This window comes from Seriola aureovittata, chromosome 6 (assembly GCF_021018895.1).
Source record: "Seriola aureovittata isolate HTS-2021-v1 ecotype China chromosome 6, ASM2101889v1, whole genome shotgun sequence".
Lineage (NCBI taxonomy): Eukaryota > Metazoa > Chordata > Actinopteri > Carangiformes > Carangidae > Seriola > Seriola aureovittata.
The window spans coordinates 9,046,881-9,067,676 of NC_079369.1; the positions used below are offsets into that span (position 1 = coordinate 9,046,881).

Genomic DNA, 20,796 nt, shown 5'->3' on the forward strand with positions numbered 1-20,796 from the left:
AGCTCATTGTTTGGCAGTCCAGCCACTATACTTACTCACTGTTCTGGTTCACGGTGTAGTTTTCGGCCGCACCTGGCAGCTGTTTTCAGAGAAAGTGTTTTAAAAAAACTCACTGTTCACTACCTTCTCACCTTCTCTAAACAACAAACGGACAAAATTGGCCACTAGCTGGTGAATATAGTGGAACATTTAGCAGCTAAAACAACATTTCCCCCAGGAGTTGGCAAAGACCAAAAACTGGGATAGAACAGTCAATGTAAGACTTACTAGTGGAAACACCACTTTAATCGATGATAGAGATGCTTTGTTACTGCCAGATGTGTAAATAAGCAATCGTGCCATATCAGTTAAAAGGTGACAATATGTAAATGTTGACATCTGGGGGCTGCTGCCCCCAAGTGGCCAAAAAACCTTTTACTGTCGGTTTAACATTGGCCGCAGTGAGGCATCAAAGTTCCCGTCCTCACTGTAAGGTGCAGGTTTTACACTCCGACACCTAAAGTTGGCTTACCACAGGCTAACATTTGCAAGCGAGCTAAGCACACATAACAAAAATGAGATAGCTTTGGAGTTACCATGAGTCGCGTTCCCCCCTCTTTTAGCAGAGTCTAGCTGCCTCGTCACACCTCCAACCTGAGCGCCAAACTAACACGTCCATCAAACTCTCTGTATGACGGGAGAAAAGTCGACCCTAAAATTGTTAGTTGTTTAGTAAGTATAATGTTATCACTAATTTTTAAATTGCAGTCCCTTACATTACTGACTGATAAAACCAAGACCATCACTGATTCGCTACTTTGCTAGACTCACACCCACGCGAGCACTTCCAGTTACTCTGGACAGATCTGAACTCTGGTCACGTGTAAACAGAATAGAGATATTTCACCAAACTGTACGTACTAATAAGGATGTTAACAGGTGGTCCTGCCCCATCAGACCTTTCTCGCAGCAGGCATTCTTACGGGAACACAGGGGAAACACATTTAGTTTAACGATGGCTCCGTTCCATTAAGTGTCCCAGTAAGCCATGACAGTGAATCAGCATGAACAATACCAGGACCACGAAACTAGCTAAAACAAATGGAATGCAGTCATTTTTAATGTCAACAATTATCCCTGCTGTGTTTTTCCTGCTATGTCAAGCCAAAACATAAAAAAATTAAAAAAAAAACAAAAAACAGATGCTCGAGGGAAGTGTCAGTCAAGCGCAGTATGACACCCCCACTGTCCTGAGGCCTAATTAGCCAACATAAGTGACACACTGTGCAATGGCTTTAAGATTTAACAGACAAAATATCAAAGTATGACGTATTATGATTTATTGAACTGCCAAACAGTATAATAACTAGTTTTTATTTTTAATTTACTCTGCCCAAACAGCTACTACATTAAGATGCTAATTATACTTTAATGCACTAGTAGTGAATAAATCAATGATACGTGAAAATACAACACTGGCAGCATTCACTCTGCATAATAAGTACTTTTACTTTGATACTTTAGATAACACTTTACTTCCACCCCCCAGTTTAGAAGTACAGAAGCAGTATATGACCATATAACTATAATTTACTGCAGTAACAACTATGATACAGTTGTAAGCAGATATAAGGACATTTTAGTGTACGTGTTTATTAGAGCACAGTATTTGTCAACAGTCACACCTTCTCCAATGAAGACATATTCTACATGATTGCAGCTGTGTTTTACTACATTGTCATTCATTATCTGTTTATACACTGGCCTCGATTCATGGTTGCCCACAGGGGGAGTTATAGTTGTTAACAAATAGATTTAGAAACACTTACAATTACATTATGGTGTGTTTGAAACCTTTTTTTTTTTTTATATGTTTATATACTTCTTCCATAAAAAGGGGGCTGAAAATAAAGTGTTTTTTGTTGTGACTATTTATACACTGTGGTATCACAGCATAAGCCGCTGTGCCAGAAAGTCTGTCAAAAACAGGTATTTATAGTTTAAATCTGTCAGACCAAACATTTGTTCCTCAATGTATCACTGCATAATGTTTTCACTAATGTAATGCATCTTCTCCTAAAAGGTTGTGCATTTGACTGTCAGCTGACTGCTGCTCATGTTAATAGATAAACAAATTTTGCTATTTGTTTTTGGTGAATGTTCTGTCATGGGAAAATCATAGTCTCACAAATCAAGCTGAAAGTGACTTTTAAAATCATCAGTCCGCACAATATGTGAACAGGTGGATGCACTGTTGTAAGAGTAAGAGGAAACAGCTGCCTTCCGATCATCACTTGAGGAATATAAATCCCTTGTACCCATTTCTTGAAACCAAAATAAAAAAGCAACAGTTGACTGGCAGCACTGTGACTGTGCTGGGTTGAGAGAGGGATACCAGTCACACTGTAGACACTGCTACTGTAACTATTGCACATGGTTACAAAGGGTGCACTCACTTCACTGCCCCACATATAAAATGAAATGATTAATTCATTAATTGCTCTGACCAGCGTCTTTTAGAGCAGCAGTTTTTGTCAAACCAACAACTCTAGTCTGTACATACATTTTTCCTGTGAACAAAACATCTGGATGTAAATGAATGGGAAAAAAAACACAGCATTCCAGCTAAAATCTCCCTCTCTCTCTCTCTCTTTTTCTCCTCTTTAAAGTACAATGAGTTATTCAGCAAAATGAGCTGGTGAAGTGATTGTTTGGGATTAAAAGCTGCTGGGGGAATGGAAATTTAGAAGAGAGGAGCACGTATGCAGACACGATCTCTACTGCAGCTGAAGATAACACAAGGTGGAAAGTGTCAAAGTGTCTTTATTCAAGAGCTGAACCTACTGTCAGTACAGTTTTGAGGTGCTGACACTTGGATTTTTTTTTTTTTTCTTTTCTTGGGATAGAAGATTTAAACATTTCAAGCTTTGACTTTGAAAGTGTTTCTCATTCAAAGTTAAAAGTACATCATATTGCAGGATGATGACATGTTCAGACTGTTAAATTACCTGTCACAGTTTACTGCATCAATATTTGTATTCATACCTTGGATAAATCTATTTTAATGTTAATACTTCTATACGTCTGACTGACAGTTTTTCTACCAGCGACTGCTTCTGTAGAACCATTTATTATTTCATGTAAATTACAAAGGTTTGGCCAACAAACATTTCAATTAAAGACAAAAACACATGTACTCGAAAATGTGGAGAAACTCGCCCACAGTCCCTGTACCAAAAATACACAATGAACACATTTCCTGAGTGAAAACTGCAGCAAAAAAACCTTTACTTTTTGAAATGAGGCTTCTGCTGTCTGAAGGGTTGAATAGATTGAAATATTAAGAATTATACAGCTGCAGCATTTGGCAGACGTTCTCATCCACAACATCTTACAGTGCTGCACAGTATTCATGATGAAGACAGCAACAGATCAAGTGAATGTGAGTCATCCGAGCTGATTAGTTTGCTTCAAGTGAAAGAGCTGCTTCAAGATTTAAAAGTCTGTAGTCCAAATTTCCATTTTAATTTCATTTTTATGACATTTATCTTATAAGTCACATGCTTAATTCTGGTACCAAAACATTTTAATATTCACCTATTTGAAGAAACACAAAAACCAGCATATCTATCCACAATTTCTGTTATATATCAATTTGTTATACAATTCCAGTCCTGGTAGACAGTTCACATGAAGTTTGTCCAAAACAGCCATTAAACCAGAAGTGCATGCTTCCGACCACATCTGCATATGCAAACTAAAATCAACAGCATTTACCCAACAGCCTGATAATGAAACTGAACCGCCATCTTGTTTCACTTCACTCATTGAATAATAAATCAGAAACATGGGAACCAGGTTACAGCAGAACCACACTTTGCTAAAACTTTACCCAAGTTCTGCATGGCACGTTCAAATAAATAAAGTTCATCTTCTAAACAATCTGCCACGCCTCCACCAGAGGGCAACAATAAGTCAAAAGCTACACATTTCAAATAAGACCATTTAAAAAGTAAGAAATATTAAAACTTTAATCACAACACAAATTGCCTTGTTAATAAAACACAACTGTATTCCATATTGTGACTCTTACAGTCCCTAATCTGACACCAGTTAAACAGCTTTTTGGTGTGGCTAACATATTTGACATTTGACCTCTCAAAGTCAGAAGTCCTCCAGCTGGTGTAAACAAATAGAATAAAATAGAGCTCCTGAACTTCAATAATACACACTGAGCTCTCTCACCTACTCTCCCTATCTGTGTGCATGCCGTATCTCGCCGCTCTCTGGGCATCGGCTCAGAATACCATCCCAAATGTGTGAATGGATTTGCTTACCGGCATCAGCGGGGGCTGACTTCACACACTATGAGGGCCCTGCACAATTTGCTGGTTGTCTCAGCTGTGAGTCAGAGGTGTTACCGACCCCTGGACAGACAAGGACAACCACAATCACAGATAGCAGCAAAGCCTTTAAATCCTGCTGGATTGATCAAGGAGCATGGTGAGACATAAAGTACACTCATCCAGATAAGAAGCTGAGGTGATGCTGGCCTGCAGCTCAGGGGACTTTGGGGATAAGCTGGCCTGTCATAGTTCAGGGCATCAGATTATCATGTAAAACTATTTGAGGGGGATAAAACCAACATTAAGGAAATGAAAAACGTTGCCATGTCAAATTATCTCTAAAACAAATTTACTCAATTCTGTCTTGTTCCTAAAGCTTGACATGATTTTGAGAGACAGTGGCCTGAGGTAACAGATGCTCATCCACCAACAGTTGATCCTCCATTCACTCAACAGCACTTAGATTAACATTGATTCCACAAAAATCTGACTTGCATGTAGTTTTTCTTCACTCTGAAACTTTTTGAGAGCCCTCACTGTCCTCTGCATCAAAGTGTATGACTAACTGAAGGCTGCGTCTGTCTGCTTCATTTTTCATGCCTCTTTTCCTGCTCTACTTCTCTGAAGATGATGGACGCTCTTGAAATCTACGGGGACAGCTAGTCATTAGGCTCGAGGTAAAGCGAAACACACTGCGTGACTGTGCTGAGGGGGCTGCAGAGGGGCGACGTAGAAGGTTACAGCGGAAAAGTAAGAGGCAGGGGAGTGAGTTTGAGCACTTTTGTCGGCTGACATTACAGAGTCACATTGTAATGCAGCAGATAATAGCCTGCAGGTCAGACTGGGGGGGGCGGGGGGTGCAGCAGGCACCTGCTGCCATTCATTCAAGGTGACAATAAGCCGATGTCACCAAGTCCTAGTTGTGGCTCTGCAGAGTGCCGAGCCCCTGGGTGCGTGTGTGCGTGTCAGAGAGGTTTTATAACAATCTGTGCTGCATCAACACTAAAGCTGCTCACATAAATCAGCTAAAAGAACAATAAAAAAAAAATAAAAAAGCTGTGACATAATATGAAAGCACCTGCTGGCTGCAACATAACCACCCTGCATCTGTACTGATCACCTCAACAAATCACTCTGCATGCAGCCATCCACTACAAACCAACAAGACCACCACTGCATTCACAGCATGAGGCAGGCTGCCTTTTGTTTATATAGCCCACCTGGGACTGTGCATGAAATGTATAGCCCCTTCCAGACGCCATGTTTTCACCTTGCAGTTGAAAGGCAAAGACAGAGCTTCTGGTTTAAAAGCAGTCTCCAGCTGGCTCCAAACACCAGAGATAGAGGTCGATGCTCTCTATCGCTGCCTCCGCTGAGCAGTCTACCCTTCAAACGTTCAGACAGCCATGAGACCCCCCAGAGACCATCAGTTCCTGTTCTGTATCCAGCTCTCACTGCCGCTGCTGCCCTTCCCAGAAAAACACACACATACATACACACACATCAAGCGTTTAATTCATACCAGTGTTTCTCTGCTGCTTCAGTAAGGTGGCGGCTGCCTTTTTGCACCCGAGCGTCAGGAGGTGAAAAACATCTGAGAGGGAAAGAAAAAAGGAAGTCGCAAAGTTCACTGTCAAAACAACCTCAAGTGTTTTCAGGAATTAATTGAAGGCAGCTGGATGTTGCTGCGAACTAAAATAATCCCCATTTATACTAGATTTTGTCCCTTTTAAACCAAGTGCTGTCATCAGATTATGTTATAACATTAAATATATAGACACCATACAATAAAATAACCCTCGAGTAAACAAACAGCTTAACAGAGCTTTTAAGGTTGAGTGTTTGTTGAAAATGTCAGGGGTGCTGGATTTGGATTGCGCTGTGTTTTGTTACAAGCTTGAGATATTAATGAAAAAGCACCTGTTTTCCCAGGCTGAGTACTCCTCGTGACAATAAACTGACAATTATGAATAAAATAGGTGAAGTTTCTTTTCTTACATAACATGCTGATTCCGACAAAATAGTCTGATAAATACATCCTCCAGCCTCTGTCACACTTAACCCTCAGTGTAAAACTTGTATGTGAACCAGATTTAAGAAGAAAAAGAAAACCTTGTGCATGGAAATTACAAACTGGCAGTACAAAAGACCAACATTAATTCATCACTAACCATGATGTGCTCTCCTACATCAGTGACAATGGGAAAATGGAGCGAGCGGTAGTGTCTCATCTACAGTGTGGGAGAGTGGGTGCTGATTGTTGGACAAGGACAAGTACTAGTTCAGTCATTTTCAAGAGGATCACCTACTCCCACAAACCGCTCACACTCAGCGGTGAACGGAGAAACCGCATGTGTGCAGATGGACGCAAGAGGTATGACTCCGTGGGCGGCTCAAAAGTATGCTCGACAGCCTCTCCTGATACCAGTCATATGAGAGCCACATGGCAGCAGCTTCCCCCCCTCACCTGCAGCAGAGAGCCAGTGGGATGTGAGCTCTGTGATAACACTCATTTTCTGCTTGGATGAACTCAGGTCAAACTGAAAGTCACATGCTTAAAGTCTGAAATAGCTCTGGTTTATCCTCTGCGACACTCTTAAAGTCAACACCAACAACAAAAGAGCAGATAACTGAACAGTTTCATTCCATTATGAGTCACATGTGACAACAGCGGCCTTCTTAAACCGAGTGGAAAAGTCATTTTTGGAATGGAAACCGAGACATTGTTCTTCAATAGTCATCAACCCCTGACCTGTGCTACAAATGTGTCTCCACCCCCCCAAGCTGTCCATAAAACGGTCCTGTATGGCCAGAAGTGATGCATAATTGTATTGGATTAAACTGTTTTTATTAAAATGCCATTACATTAAAATGTAATGTCCTCTGAGGCCCAAGTATACATTCTTGCCAGATGAGCTGGTTGTTAGGACAGCAGGCAAAGAAATCTGACAATACTGGGAAAATGTGAAGGTCTTAGTCATTCAAGGGTTTTCCAGCTCAAGGATTTATGTACATTAGAGGCATCCCTCCTGTAAAGCCTGAGGTATTACACACTTAATGATACGAGTTGTAAGCACACATTGTGGATTAATGAGGCCACAAGCCTGGACTCCAGCTCTGTCACATTATTTGGTCTGAAATAGAGCTTAAGACCATTAATGAAACTGGACATTATGACTGTAAAAAGCATGTATGCAGGCAAACACCGACTTGTGAAAACCATGCATCCTTTTTGTTTAAGTATGATGACTTGCTTCCCTGATAATTCAGCTTCTTGATTAAATGTATGACAAGTTTGCATCTTGGGGAGGAAACCGACAGTCATCTTAAAAGTGGCTGTCTATTCTTTATTTGGTTAAAACCTAATTTTCCATTTGGATTCTTAGTGGCAATCAGGTAGACACTGAAAGCATAGTTGTACTGGTGAGCACCAAATAAAGCCTGAACCAATATGTTTTAACAAACTTTAATTGAACAAGCTGCACTTGACAGCAACTGTCGATACCAGCTGCATTCAAAGAAACCCCATGCAGACTGACAGCATTTAACCACATCTACTTCACTTGCACCTCATTTCAAGCTCTGTTGCCAAATACAAATAGCATTACTGTCATCTAGTGGGAAACCACAGCTATGTCAAGGCAAAAAAGGACAAAGTTTTATTGTTATATATAAACATACAACAAACACTGAAACCAGCAGTCAATATGACACATTAAACAGGAGGACAAGCGACTTGAGCTGGAGCAGATGGCTCAATATCCTGCAAACATTAAAAAGTCAAGTTAGTGCATCATTCTGATCAGTGATCACTGTCCACATGCTTTAAAGAAAAGAATCTGCTATAGTCTTACCGTTTTTACGTCTTCTATAACGACCACACCTTTCCCCTGGACCTCAATATCACTTTCCGTATTATTTTGTGAGCAGTACTCTTCACTCTCCGTCTCGACAGAACTGGGCTGAGAAATTTGTCAACATTAAGATGACTGATGTTTCCTTTGAAGCCATTTTGTTAAATCAAATGTGCACAATTGTACTTTTGAGTCTAGGCATTATGTTTTCTACAAAGTGAACATGTAAATGCAGATTTAGAAATACTCAAGTCATGAATGGTCATCCTGTTTAGAACATTTCCATACCAATTTCAGTTCACATGTTAAACCAAGAGTAGTACATATTTGTGATCTAGCGCCAACCTCGTAGTCAGGATCCTCCTCTGGGCCTTCGTCAGCGAGCTCCTGAGTGAGTGCCTCCACCCAGGTCTGATGGTCCTCTTCCTCCTCCTCATCCTCCAACTCATCCTGTTTTCTCTTGCTGCCCTTTCCGCAAGGTTTAGTGGGAGAGACTCTGATTTCTGTTGGGAAACAAGCTCATTTAATAAAAAAAATAAAAAAAATAAAAAAATGTTCCCTCTCTGCCACATCTGTGTAGAAAAAGTTTCCATGACTTTCAAACCATCAAATAGTAAATCAGATTTTTTATAAAAATAAAGTGAAGTAGGAAAACCCTAGTTGACAGACTTTGCACAATTACCCCATGGACCAAGAAAGTAGTAATGTGAAACTGTTGCACTTGGCAAAATATAATCTATATCAATCTAATCTACAACTGGAATTATATACTTGCTAAGGACATAACCTCAAGTGTGTTGAGTGTCAAGTTTCATTTCAGCCATTGTGACACCACAGAGTGGCTGATTGTTGTTAGGTATAAGTCATGACATCTATGTGCAAAAACTTACATCACTGGTTTTAACAGGCCCCAGGTGAAGAAACCAAGAGACTTCCTGCCACAGAGTGTTAAAAGGGTTAGCTCGATTAAAAATAGTAATTTTTACCTGGGGAGAGGGAGCGCCCAATGTTGCTTGACACGGGGTAGCCCAGGGCGCCCTGCACCCAGCGGGGCAGGATGGACAGAAGCAGGCGGGTGACCCGGCGCAGGCGCTTGCGGCCTGCGAGGTTCTGGCGTGCAGGACTGGGAACCGCGGGGCTAACGATGGTCATCTCCCTTGGCTGCCGGAAGCCCATGACCCACCAAACCCCGTGGTATGCACGTACCTGTAAGCAAGAGCTGGTGTTAAAATCGGGTGTACAGCTAAAGAGACTAAATACAAAATCTGCATTAGGTGCTGCACGTACCACGATGCCAAATGGCCAGAAGAGGCCGCGCAGCATGGAGCGAAGCACACCGTCTCTCCTCACAACTGTGTCCTACAGGTGACGACATCAGACAGGTGAGAACTACCACAGCCGCACACATGTTCTCATGTTGCTACAAGTCGACGCTAGCAGCTAGAGTAAACTGAACGGCTACAAAACAACATAACTTTGGTTTGCCGCCCCTCTTTACCTCCGTGTTTTCTGCCTGCTCCTGCTCCATGGTGTCTCTGCGGGGTTCACAAGTCATCCTGCTGCGGGTCAAAAGCCTGCTGGACCAGCCGGGCTGCAACGAGGAGGAGGAACTGAAGAACTACAGTAAGTGCGGGTTTCGACGCGGGGAAATGTACCCTGAACTCACTGCTGTGTAGCCAATCAATGCAAAGCGATGCACCTGTAGCAATCAGGGCGGACCAATGAACAAATCCCGCCAATTAATCTGCAACAGACCAAGGAGGGTGGTCACGTGACCAGGTTGGGCTATGGCTCTATACAAAGAGGTTCAAAAAATGATCATAAGCTGCACATTTTGTGATTTACTGCCATGTGGATACAAAAAAATTGAATACAACATAACCATATAATAATATGGTTTAAAATGATCAGAATTCAAATAAAATAAAAAACAATAAAACAAATAGGCCTACTTTTCAAATGGTATACATCCTTGTTTTAATAATGTATGACTGAATGAATGATTATGAATGCGACATCTCAAGTGAACTTAATGATGATTTACATTACAGTTATTTTCATTTAAAGGTTATTTGGTCAGATTATCAATCATTGCCCTAAACTGTATCCTTGCATTTCAGACATCATGACTGGCACATAACTCTGTTCAGGAACATATATCTTGCAGCAGTATTCACTCATATAGAATAAAACAACCTTTTTCCGTATGTGACAGTAAATGAAAACTATCTAATACTATACTTAATACATTACAGGACATCACCTTAGGCATTAGGAAAGTGTGATGGGACACTATTTTCTTACATTCTATAGACAAAACATTTTAATTGATTGATCGAGAAAATAATCAGCAGATCAACTGATAATGAAAATAGTCAATAATTGTGGCCCTACTGCTCAGAAAAAAAACAGGCAGAAAGTATTTAACTGTGAAAGGTTCCTTGATTAGTTCTAAAAAAAATTAGTAGAATTGGTACAAGTCTATACATCACTCATGGAGCCACCAGATGCTCTGGGAGGCAGGATGATGCTGCTGCTCTGTCTGCTCTTTAGCATATGAAGAGACTTAAGAGCGAGGCCACACGATTATGCTTCCATACTTGAGAAGCTCCCTAATTGGTAAACGTTTCCGGCACTGGCTTTCGTCACATTTACGTATCTGTTGATGCATTTGGTGGAGGACAAAATGCGGTCAGTATAGATGTATAAAAGCTGCCTGTCATCAATCCTCTTGCCAATCTACAGCCGAGCCTGTGTGCAAAGAGAGTGGAAGACAGTCAGACATGTATAAGAGCACAGTCACACGGACTTTCAGCATTGGAGCTATTTGCAGCAGAACCGAAGCTTCGGATGATTTCTCCACAGAACGCAGGCACAGCAGCGCAGGGATCCGTGCGCTCTTGTGGGCTACCAGCAGTGCAAAGTCCTTTGGTTGTTCTCTGGGATCAGACTCCCAGACAAGCCGGGAGAACATTTTTCCGAACATCCTAACACCCAACAGCATCCCACAGTTCACTATACCAAGTCTGTCTGTGCAGAATAGCTTAAGATCACTGGACAAGGAGACAGAGGAAGATGGTGAGGAGTCAGAGGAAGGCTTGGGGAGTTCTAGGACACAGCAGGAGTCATCTGTATCAGTCTCTCCGATCTGCTCCACCCTCTCATCAGCCACATCATGCTCAGGCTTCAGTTTGGCTCTGTCAGAGCGCAGAGCTGAGCGGAGTGTTTCAGACCCTTTAACGCAGAGGAGGTGTCTCCTCCAAAGGGAGGGGTCCTACCCATGCTCCTACACTGAGGCCCAGCACTGCCTGGACCCCGCCAGCAGAGCCGCCCTCTCCCTGCCACACCTGACCAAAGTCACCACCCCATACGGCTTCATCACCTTGAGTCAGAGCCCTCAGATGGCGAGCGAGGAGGCACTTCTCTGCCAAGCCGGGCTACGCCGCTTAACCAAGGACGAGGGGACTGCATGCGGTCCCAGGAGAGCTCCAGGAACGAGGACAGGAGACATTAAAGTCAACTCCTCCCACCTGTCTGGAGTCAAGAAGAGACTGTCCAAAGACTCAACTGATTCACAGACTAAAGGAACATTAGTAAAGGCAGAGATAAAAGCTTCTGCCTCCTCCACCAGTGCAACAGTGTCAACTGCCTCTGCAGCCAGACACACAGATGGCAAGATTAAACGCCGCTTCTACCAAGTTATAAGGAAACATTTCACCTCCTGCCATTAGGAGTGAAAATATGGCACAGTTTAAATTATGCATTTTTTCATCTAATAAGGCGCTGACTGCCATTAATCCTCTCATGAAACACGTGTTTTTGTCTCATGTCAGTAGACAAAACTGTCAGTATGACTAAGCTGTAAAAAGTTATGAAAAATATACCAGTTGTCACATCAAAAAATAAAACATAAACAAATAGCCACAATATTGTGTGTTTCTATGTGAGTCTTTCATAATCAAGCTTTATTTCACAGTTCCTTTTTCTTGTCTACCAAAAACAGTTTGCTCGGCAGCAAGATCAAACTCTTGTGTTGAAGAGCACGGAGGGTCACCTTTAAGATTCTCATAATGTTCAGAGTGAATACCTCACATCAGCCATGCGTCTAAGGTTAATGAATTCCTCCACCACTTTTATGATCTTAAATGTCAGTTCCTCTCAGGCCGCTCTCAGGCTCCTATTCACTCCCACTGTTGAAGATGTCTTTGCTGTTTCCACAGTTAGCCTGAACTGAGTCCTGCAGCAATGAATGTGTGCTGATGCAAGAAAACAAGCCATTTTCCTTACTCCTTAGCATATGAAGCGGTTCAGTAGAGAGACCCTTAATGATGGTCACCTAATGCATCCTTAAAGCCTGTGTTCTCAACTCTCCCACGCACTGAAATGTAGCGGGTAAATATCATTATGACGCAGAACGCTCCGTTTTAAGTGGAGGGCGAGGGAAATACAAGAGTGAGTCCCTGGACACAAGAATGGATTAAGGTGATCTAAATTTATAATCACTCACTGTGTTGTTTGTTTATGTGTGTGACCTCTCTGATTTTACATTAATGCTAAATAAGGTTTTCCGCCTTTATCAAGTTCACTGACATTTCAGTTGCTCAAAAGCGTCCATTAAAAGAGAGCAAGTTGCATTAGTTCTCTTCAGTCTACTACGCTTCATCCCAGAATATAACTGTATACTTTTATACTGGCCCTCACCCAATGATATAATAGTAGAAATACCATATCAGTACAACACAATAAAATACAATACAATATTATAATCATACAGTGGAGTCAACACCTCTCTGAAACAGTTTCAACATAATCTGAACATTATAATAATCATGAGGGGAAGATTTATTAGGACTGTTTTGTTAGTTCTAGCAAGGTGTACCTGATAAACTGTCAACTGAGGGTTTATTTCTCTTGCAAATTTATGTGAAGTGAAGAAACCTTAGATATTTGTTGTTCCCAAAACTGAAAAAAACATTTTACACTCTCCTGCTACATTGACTGAAAATTGAAGAGCAAAAGAAGCTTCTTCATACTTTGGATTTGACTGATTATTTCCATTTCATGCTATTTTATACTCATACTTCACCACATTTCACAGGGAAATATTGTTCATTTTGCTCCGCTAAATTTATTTGACTGGTTACTTTTGTGATCAGCATTTTACATTAAAAAAAAAATTATTTGTTAAAATGTCATTGATGTCTGTGAGTTGATAGAGTCCTACCACAGTGGTTTCCCCTATAAACTTAAATCAGGTGGTTTCATTTAGGTAACTGTTTGAGGCCCAAATTTAAATTTATTTAATATTTCACAAAGTGTCTTTCCCGTTAATCATCTCATCACCCCTCAGATTTATCTGGTGACCTCTGGACTGAACTATCTAACAGTATATAAAGTAATTAACCACGAGCTACAGCAGTAAAATGTTGCTTATGTAGCGGCTTTGTACTCTCTCTGCGTTGTGTAGTTTAAGAGACGAAGTCGAGCATCACAGTTGGCAACTTGCCGTTTATTTCGGACATTGGCTGGCCTGGCAGAGGGATTAATAATACAGTCAGTTCCGGTTTTCCTCTCACACACACACATACACGTCAGGGGGACAGTGAGGTCCGACTGTTCAATTAGTTTCAAAATGAACATAAAATAACACACAAACCGTACCTGGCAGAGGGATTAATAATACAGTCAGTCCCGGTTTTCCTCTCACACACACACATACACGTCTGAAAAAAGTAAAATGAAAAGAAAGTGCAGGTTAGCTAACAACGTGTAGCACTAGCCATTTTGTAAACAAAAATAAAAGAAAAACACCGTCAACTTTTTATGAAAAAGGACCTGCTCGACCGTTCGGGAGCTATATGTTTAAAAAAAAAAAAAAAATACAACTGAGGTTCCCGCTCCGCCCCCCTACCGGATGGCTGCTCGATAACTGAGCTCCCGTCCTCGTGGACTGAAAACACATATTTAACAACTAATTAACGGTGGTTTTTGAAAAAGAAGGAAGGTAAAGTGTGTCTTTTCCGACATAGCATTAAAAATGAGCCAAGGAACCCGCCGCAAGACTGAGACTGCGAGCAGCACAGCGACCGCACTGGAAGCTAGCACTACCGCAGCTAACGAGAAAACAGTTGCTGCTAGCATGATGGCTGAAGTTCTGGCAGAGATGAAAGGAATGAGAAAAGACATGACGGAGCGGTTGGACAAAATTGAAGACTCACTAAAAGGGGTGAAGGAGCAGATACGAGGCTGTGAAAGAAGACTGGACGAGGCCGAGCAAAGAGTGAGTAACACGGAGGATAACGGTGCACGAGCAGACCGGCTGCTGACCTACATGATACGGAAACAACGTTGTTTGGAAGCTCACTGTGAGGACATTGAGAACCGTTCGAGGAGGTCAAATCTGCGGATTTACGGAGTGAAAGAAGGCGCGGAGGGTGGTGAGAATATGCTCGATTTCACAGCAAGATTACTGAAAGTAGCTCTCAAACTACCCGACAACGATGACCTCGCCATCGAGCGCGCGCACAGGTCGCTCGCGGCCAAACCTATAAACACCAATATCTCCAGATCGATTGTGGTGAAATTTCTCCACTTCCAGACGAAGCAACGGATCCTGTACAAAGGCTGGAACACAAAAGAGTTGCAGTTTGAAGGGAGCCGTATCACCTTGGATCATGACTACTCCACCGCACTGCAGCGTAGGCGCAAAGAATATGGAGAGATCAAACGCCAGCTGAAGGAGCGCAACATCAGGTTCAGGTCTTCTTATCCAGCGGTGCTGAGAGTCACTTTGGATGGCGGGGAAAAGAGCTTCAACTCTGCGTGGGAGGCGGCGGACCAATTGAAACATCTGGGCATCACTGCAAAACTGTCAGAGGCCGAACTTATGGAGAAAGAGTTGCACCGGCGGGGGTGGACGGCTCCGCTCCGTCCCGGGGGGGAGCGGCTCACACGCGCATTGGTGAGAGATATTGATTCGCTCTCTAATTGATTAACTGTAGCTGAGGTGCGGAAATGAGAAGAGCATCCGACATAAAGTTAGTTCATGCACAACGGGTAAGTGGGGGCGTGGATCCTGTGACAATTGGACTGTTTTACACTTTTTTTCGGGGGGGGGGGGGTCACCGATGTTTCACTGTTTTTTGGACAATATTACCAGAACACGTATAACGGATACGGAGTAGTGATGCCATAATCGGCCACGGACAGTTGGGAAAGCGCAAGGCATGAACAGTATTGTTACTAGCCGCCCTCTATTTGAAGTTTACCTAAAGAACAGAGTGTAGTGGTGAAAGGAGCTGTGCATTGGCTTTGGCGTTTCCAATTTATCATTTAAAGAAGTAGAAACTACGTGGATACGTTTTTCCATCAATGCATAGTTCTCAATCTATACCAGACGCTGTATCCCTTTCAGTCTGGCGTTAATACTGCTGTGTACGGTGGGCCACCCACCCCCCCATCCTATTATTATTAATACTGTTGTTTTAAATGGGACCTACTCCCCCCATCTATTTTTATGGTCTGATGCCTTCTAAATCAGGGCTCTTACTGAAACCACCAAAGCATTTGGTAATGAAAGACTGTGTGGTCCGAGGGGGGGACATCCAGGGGGAAACGAACGCAAGGAATTCTTATCAACATCTTAAGAATCTTGTGTTACTGTCTTAACAACAGACAGTTTTAGGCCCAGACATCCAGATGTTCTGGACACTCCTTTTTTCTGTCGCCACCCTGAATTTCGGTACGAGGGATAACAGGCCATGTGTAGTGACTTTGGGTGGCGAGCAGAGTAGGTTCACTGGACAGTGGACCACTACGTTGGAAGTCATTGTATTCCTTTTCGTAGTTATGTATATAGTTTTGTTCTTTTATTGTTGTTACTTGTTTGATACACTCCATGGGACAAGATGTTTACTATTGGCAGCTGTGGTGCCCCCAGTCATAATGCTCTGTCGTAAAGACCGTGCAAGACACATTATATACTCAGGCCTGCAGATAGCAGTAAAGCCCCATGGCTGGGCATTGACACCAGCAGTCCAAGATGTTAGGCTATAGGGTAGTCACATATAATGTGAAGGGTTTGCACAGCCCCCAAAAAAGAAGGAAAATATTAGATCAGCTTAAACAGATGAATTGTAGTATTGCTTACCTTCAAGAAACGCACTTGTCGGATGCCGAACATGAGAAAATGAATAAATCTTGGGCCTCACAGGTTTACTACTCCTCTCATAAATCTGGTCGCAGAAGGGGTGTAGCAATCTTGATACATCGATCAATACAATTCTGTTTTGACTCTTCATTTAAGGACAAAGAGGGACGTTATGTTTTGATTAATGGTACAATAAACGGAGTCTGGGTGTCAATGTTAAATGTATATGCCCCAAATGACAATAGCCCACAATTTATGAAAAGCATATTTAATTTAGTACTAGACAAAGCGCAGGGCATGTTACTAATAGCTGGAGATTTCAACTGTGTGCTAAATCCATTTCTAGATAAAAGCACAAATTCAAACATTCAACCAACAACAATGAGTAGAGCCCTTAAAAACTGTTGTGAAGAGTTTGGCTTTCTAGATGTCTGGAGATATAAACACCCGGGAGATCGAGATTATACATTCTTTTCCCACCCTCACTCCACATATTCCAGGATTGATTACTTTTTTGTGCCGAGTAATGAATCATTTAGGGCAATGGATTGTCAAATTCACAATATAACCCTGTCTGATCACGCACCAGTATCAATGGTTTGGGACGTGGGGAGGGTGACCACTTCTGGTAGATGGAGACTAAATACTTCCCTGTTAGGGATGCCTGCATTCCAGGCCACGATAAGGGACGAATTTATCTCATATTTGGAAATTAATGATAAGGAAGATGTGTCCCCAATAATACTCTGGGAAGCGGCTAAGGCGGTGTTACGGGGAAAGATAATTCAATTAGCTTCAACTTTTAAAAAGGTTAGGACAGCTAAACGTCAGGAACTGGAAAAGAAGGTAGGTGACCTTGAAAAACAACATAAAAAAAATACAACTTCTGAGAATTTGAATAAATTGAAAAAGGCCAAACAGGAACTTGATGACCTCCTGACGGAAAAAATTGAAAGAAACTTAAGGTTCTTGAAACAAAAATACTATGAGCATGGGAGCAGAGCCAGTCGCCTACTAGCATCTCAGTTGAGAAAACAATGTAGCCTTACAACAGTTCACAAAATTAAAAGTAACAAATCAGACAAACCATTCCTATATAAACCAAATGAAATTTCAGAAGCATTTGCTGCATTCTACAAAGACTTATACTCGGACAAAGACAGAGTAAGTGACCCAGCAGTATTTGACAATTACTTAAAATCCATTAAACTACCTACAATAGATCCTACCTCAGCTAAGTTCATTGACAGACCGATAACTAAAGAGGAAATTGAGAAGGCGATTAAAAATCTTAAAAACAACAAAAGTCCTGGTACAGATGGATTCACCAATGAATTTTATAAGAGCTACATAGACCTCATCAGCCCAATCTTGGAGAGAGCGTACTCCGATGCTCTTGAGAAAGGAGAGCTGCCGTCGGCCTGGAGGGAGGCGATCATCTCCGTTATACCCAAAGAACATAAAGACCCCACGGACTGCGCCTCCTACAGGCCGATTGCGCTCTTAAATACAGACTGCAAATTGCTGACGTCTATACTGGCTAAGCGAGTCGAGTCGGTCATCACCACTGTAATACACCCGGACCAGACGGGCTTTATAGCCGGCCGGTACTTGCCAGATAACGTTCGCCGACTACTTAATGTTATGGAGCATAGTAATAACTATCCATTCCCCTGCATGGCATTGGCGGTCGACGCTGAAAAGGCATTTGACCGCATATCCTGGCCGTTTTTGCTTAAAACCTTGGACAGATTCGGATTTGGCCCAAACTTTAATAGATGGATCCAGCTGTTATATGCTGCCCCCCGGAGTATGGTCAGAGTCAATGGACATATATCCCAATCTTTTGATTTAGGTAGAGGGACACGCCAGGGGTGTCCGCTATCGCCACTCCTTTTTGCGTTAAGCATCGAACCACTGGCACAGATGATACGAGAGGACGTAAATATTAATGGAATAGAAATTGGCGACAAAATTCACAAGATCTCGCTATATGCGGATGACATTTTAGTTTATTTATCAGACCCCCTAAATTCAGTTCCAAAGCTGATGGACTGCTTTGCCAAATTTGGAGCCCTCTCAGGATATAAAGTCAATGTTAATAAAACCGAAGCCTTGGCCCTGAACTCGCTTGTCACACACCAGATGAAAGCAGCATTTTCATTCAAATGGCCAAAGGATGGTATTTCCTATCTGGGAACCACTATAACACAAAACTTGGATAAGTTATATAGGGCAAACTACAATAAATTAATTGACAAGATATCCGTTGATCTTAACAGATGGGCTGTGCTGCCCCTCACTATCTCAGGCAGAATAGAGAGTATTAGGATGAATGTGCTTCCTAGGTTGTTGTTTCTTTTTCAGACGCTGCCCCTCGCACCACCAAAAAACATGTTCACAATTTTAGACCGCCTCATCTCCAGATTTATCTGGCAGGGAAGGCGCCCTCGGGTAAGATACAAAACTCTGCAGTTATCTAAACAACATGGAGGGTGGGGACTCCCTCACCTTAGACATTATTGGTTGGCCTGCCAGCTAAGGGCTTTGATAATTTGGATTTCAGATAAGACGGACACAAGGTGGTTGGAAATTGAGAAGTCACTCTGCACTCTAACACCTTTATCTAAGGTTCCATTCACTGAAAATAAATCCCTAGAAGAGACTCTGGGTAGATGGTCAAAAACTACTCTGGCAGCATGGAGAGAGGTGCAGAAGAATTTTGGCCTCCCTTGTGATATGTCAGTCTTGTCGGGTGTGGCTCATTTAAAGGGTTTTATACCTCTAAAATTAGATGCAGGATACAAAAGATGGGGACATCTAAACCTTAACTACATCCACCAACTCATTGAGGATCAGGAATTGAAGACATTTGAACAGTTGATGAATGAATTCGGCCTGCCAAGATCGGATTTCTATAGGTATCTTCAGATAAGAAGTTATTTGTTTAAGCACCCAGACTGGAACCGCATAAAAAAATCGGACTCACCTATTGAGCAATACCTGACAAAAATTCAAAATGGAAAGTACATAGGGAGACCAATATCTAATTTATACCGAATACTATCTGCCATGAAACAAGAAAACACCCTACACATCAAACAAAAATGGGAAGCAGAGCTCGAAACAGAAATAAGGGAGGAGGTTTGGGATAATATTGCATCAGAAATGCACAAAGTCACTAACGCAAACCTATGGAGAGAGTTCCAGTGGAAAATAGTCCATAGATTCTTCAGAAGCCCTCGAATCTTGGCCAAAATAGACCCCAATCGAACAAGTGAATGTTGGAGAGAGTGTGGGGAGGTGTCTGCAGACCACACACATATATTTTGGAAATGCCCCCTATTGGACAACTTTTGGTGTGAGATATTAGACCTATTGGACAAAGTATTTGTTTTTTCTCTACCCAGGGACCCACTACTGACCATCCTTGGGGTCATCCCTGAAGCAGGGTTGAGTAGGAAAAAGATATACCTGCTGCATATATTGTTTGCAGCAGCCAAGAAGGCAATAACCCTGAACTGGCTTAAAAAAGACCCTCCAACATTACTCACATTTCAGACAGTAGTTAAAAGAATTTTTATAATGGAAAAGATAACATATATGTTGAGATTACAAAATGCACAATTTACAGACCGATGGGCGCCTTGGTTGGAAGTGGTGGGGGACGATTGGTGATGAGCAAGTGTGGGGGAAAAAAAAGAAAAGGAAAAACCTATATCTTATCAATTTGCATGTCAGGTGATTCGCTGGAGATTAGATGGGAATCCGCGGCTGCTGTTGTCCTATGTTAACTTTGGTGTGTATACTATCTTTTATAGCCCGTCGGGCTTGTTCACTTAATTGTGGTCTTTTTGTTTGTTTTTTGTTTGTCTTTTATTGGGTAACCAAACAGATTCTAAACACGAACTGGCTGTTTGTAGAAAAGAATGGCTTATTTTACATCTTGTTGTTTTTATTCACTACTGCTATTGTTTCCTTTTCTTTTTTAAAAGCAAAATATAAAAGGGAAAAAGAGATTGTGTAACATCTGAAATGTGTGATATGTATGAAAATGTTGCTCAATAAACATAAAGTTGAAAAAAAAAAAAAAAAAAAAAAAAAATACAACTTAAACCACCCCTTAGTATTGAAATTAAAGTAATTAATATGACACAACGGCGGAGCTCATAGCTCACCTACCAGGGGGACAGCGAGGTCCGACTGTTGCTGCCCCCCGGGGTGCACGACCCTAAGCCACAGGGGTGCTGCATTTAATTACCATAGGACAAACAAGTTTGCGTGTTGTGAGATGAGTTTTTATGGCAAGTGGAATCACACTACTTCTTAACTCCGTTTCACTTACACACTGATGCCATCAGTATGAACAATATAATAACTTATTAGTCACAGGGGACAGGTTTCTGAATAGTGAGCACTTTTAACTTTCATTGCAATGCAACTCAGTAATGTATCTTGTTATTTACAT

At 41.9% G+C, this 20,796-nt stretch overlaps 1 protein-coding gene across 2 annotated transcripts; it reads right to left on the reverse strand.

Moving 5' to 3' along the window:
- Positions 1-5,864: 5,864 nt before the first annotated feature.
- org (oogenesis-related gene) lies at positions 5,865-9,904 on the reverse strand. Of its 2 annotated transcripts, none has more exons than XM_056379028.1 (6): positions 9,678-9,904; positions 9,467-9,538; positions 9,166-9,385; positions 8,525-8,682; positions 8,180-8,287; positions 5,865-5,919 (listed from the first exon to the last, which is right to left on the reverse strand). In XM_056379028.1, exons 1-6 carry the CDS (start codon positions 9,732-9,734, stop codon positions 5,902-5,904), a joined length of 633 nt encoding a protein of 210 aa, XP_056235003.1. In that variant the 5' UTR covers positions 9,735-9,904; the 3' UTR covers positions 5,865-5,901. The 2 variants fall into 2 exon arrangements, with proteins under 2 accessions (XP_056235003.1, XP_056235002.1); XM_056379027.1 differs by lacking the exon at positions 5,865-5,919 and adding an exon at positions 7,962-8,088 and having other exon boundaries at positions 9,678-9,902.
- Positions 9,905-20,796: the final 10,892 nt, after the last annotated feature.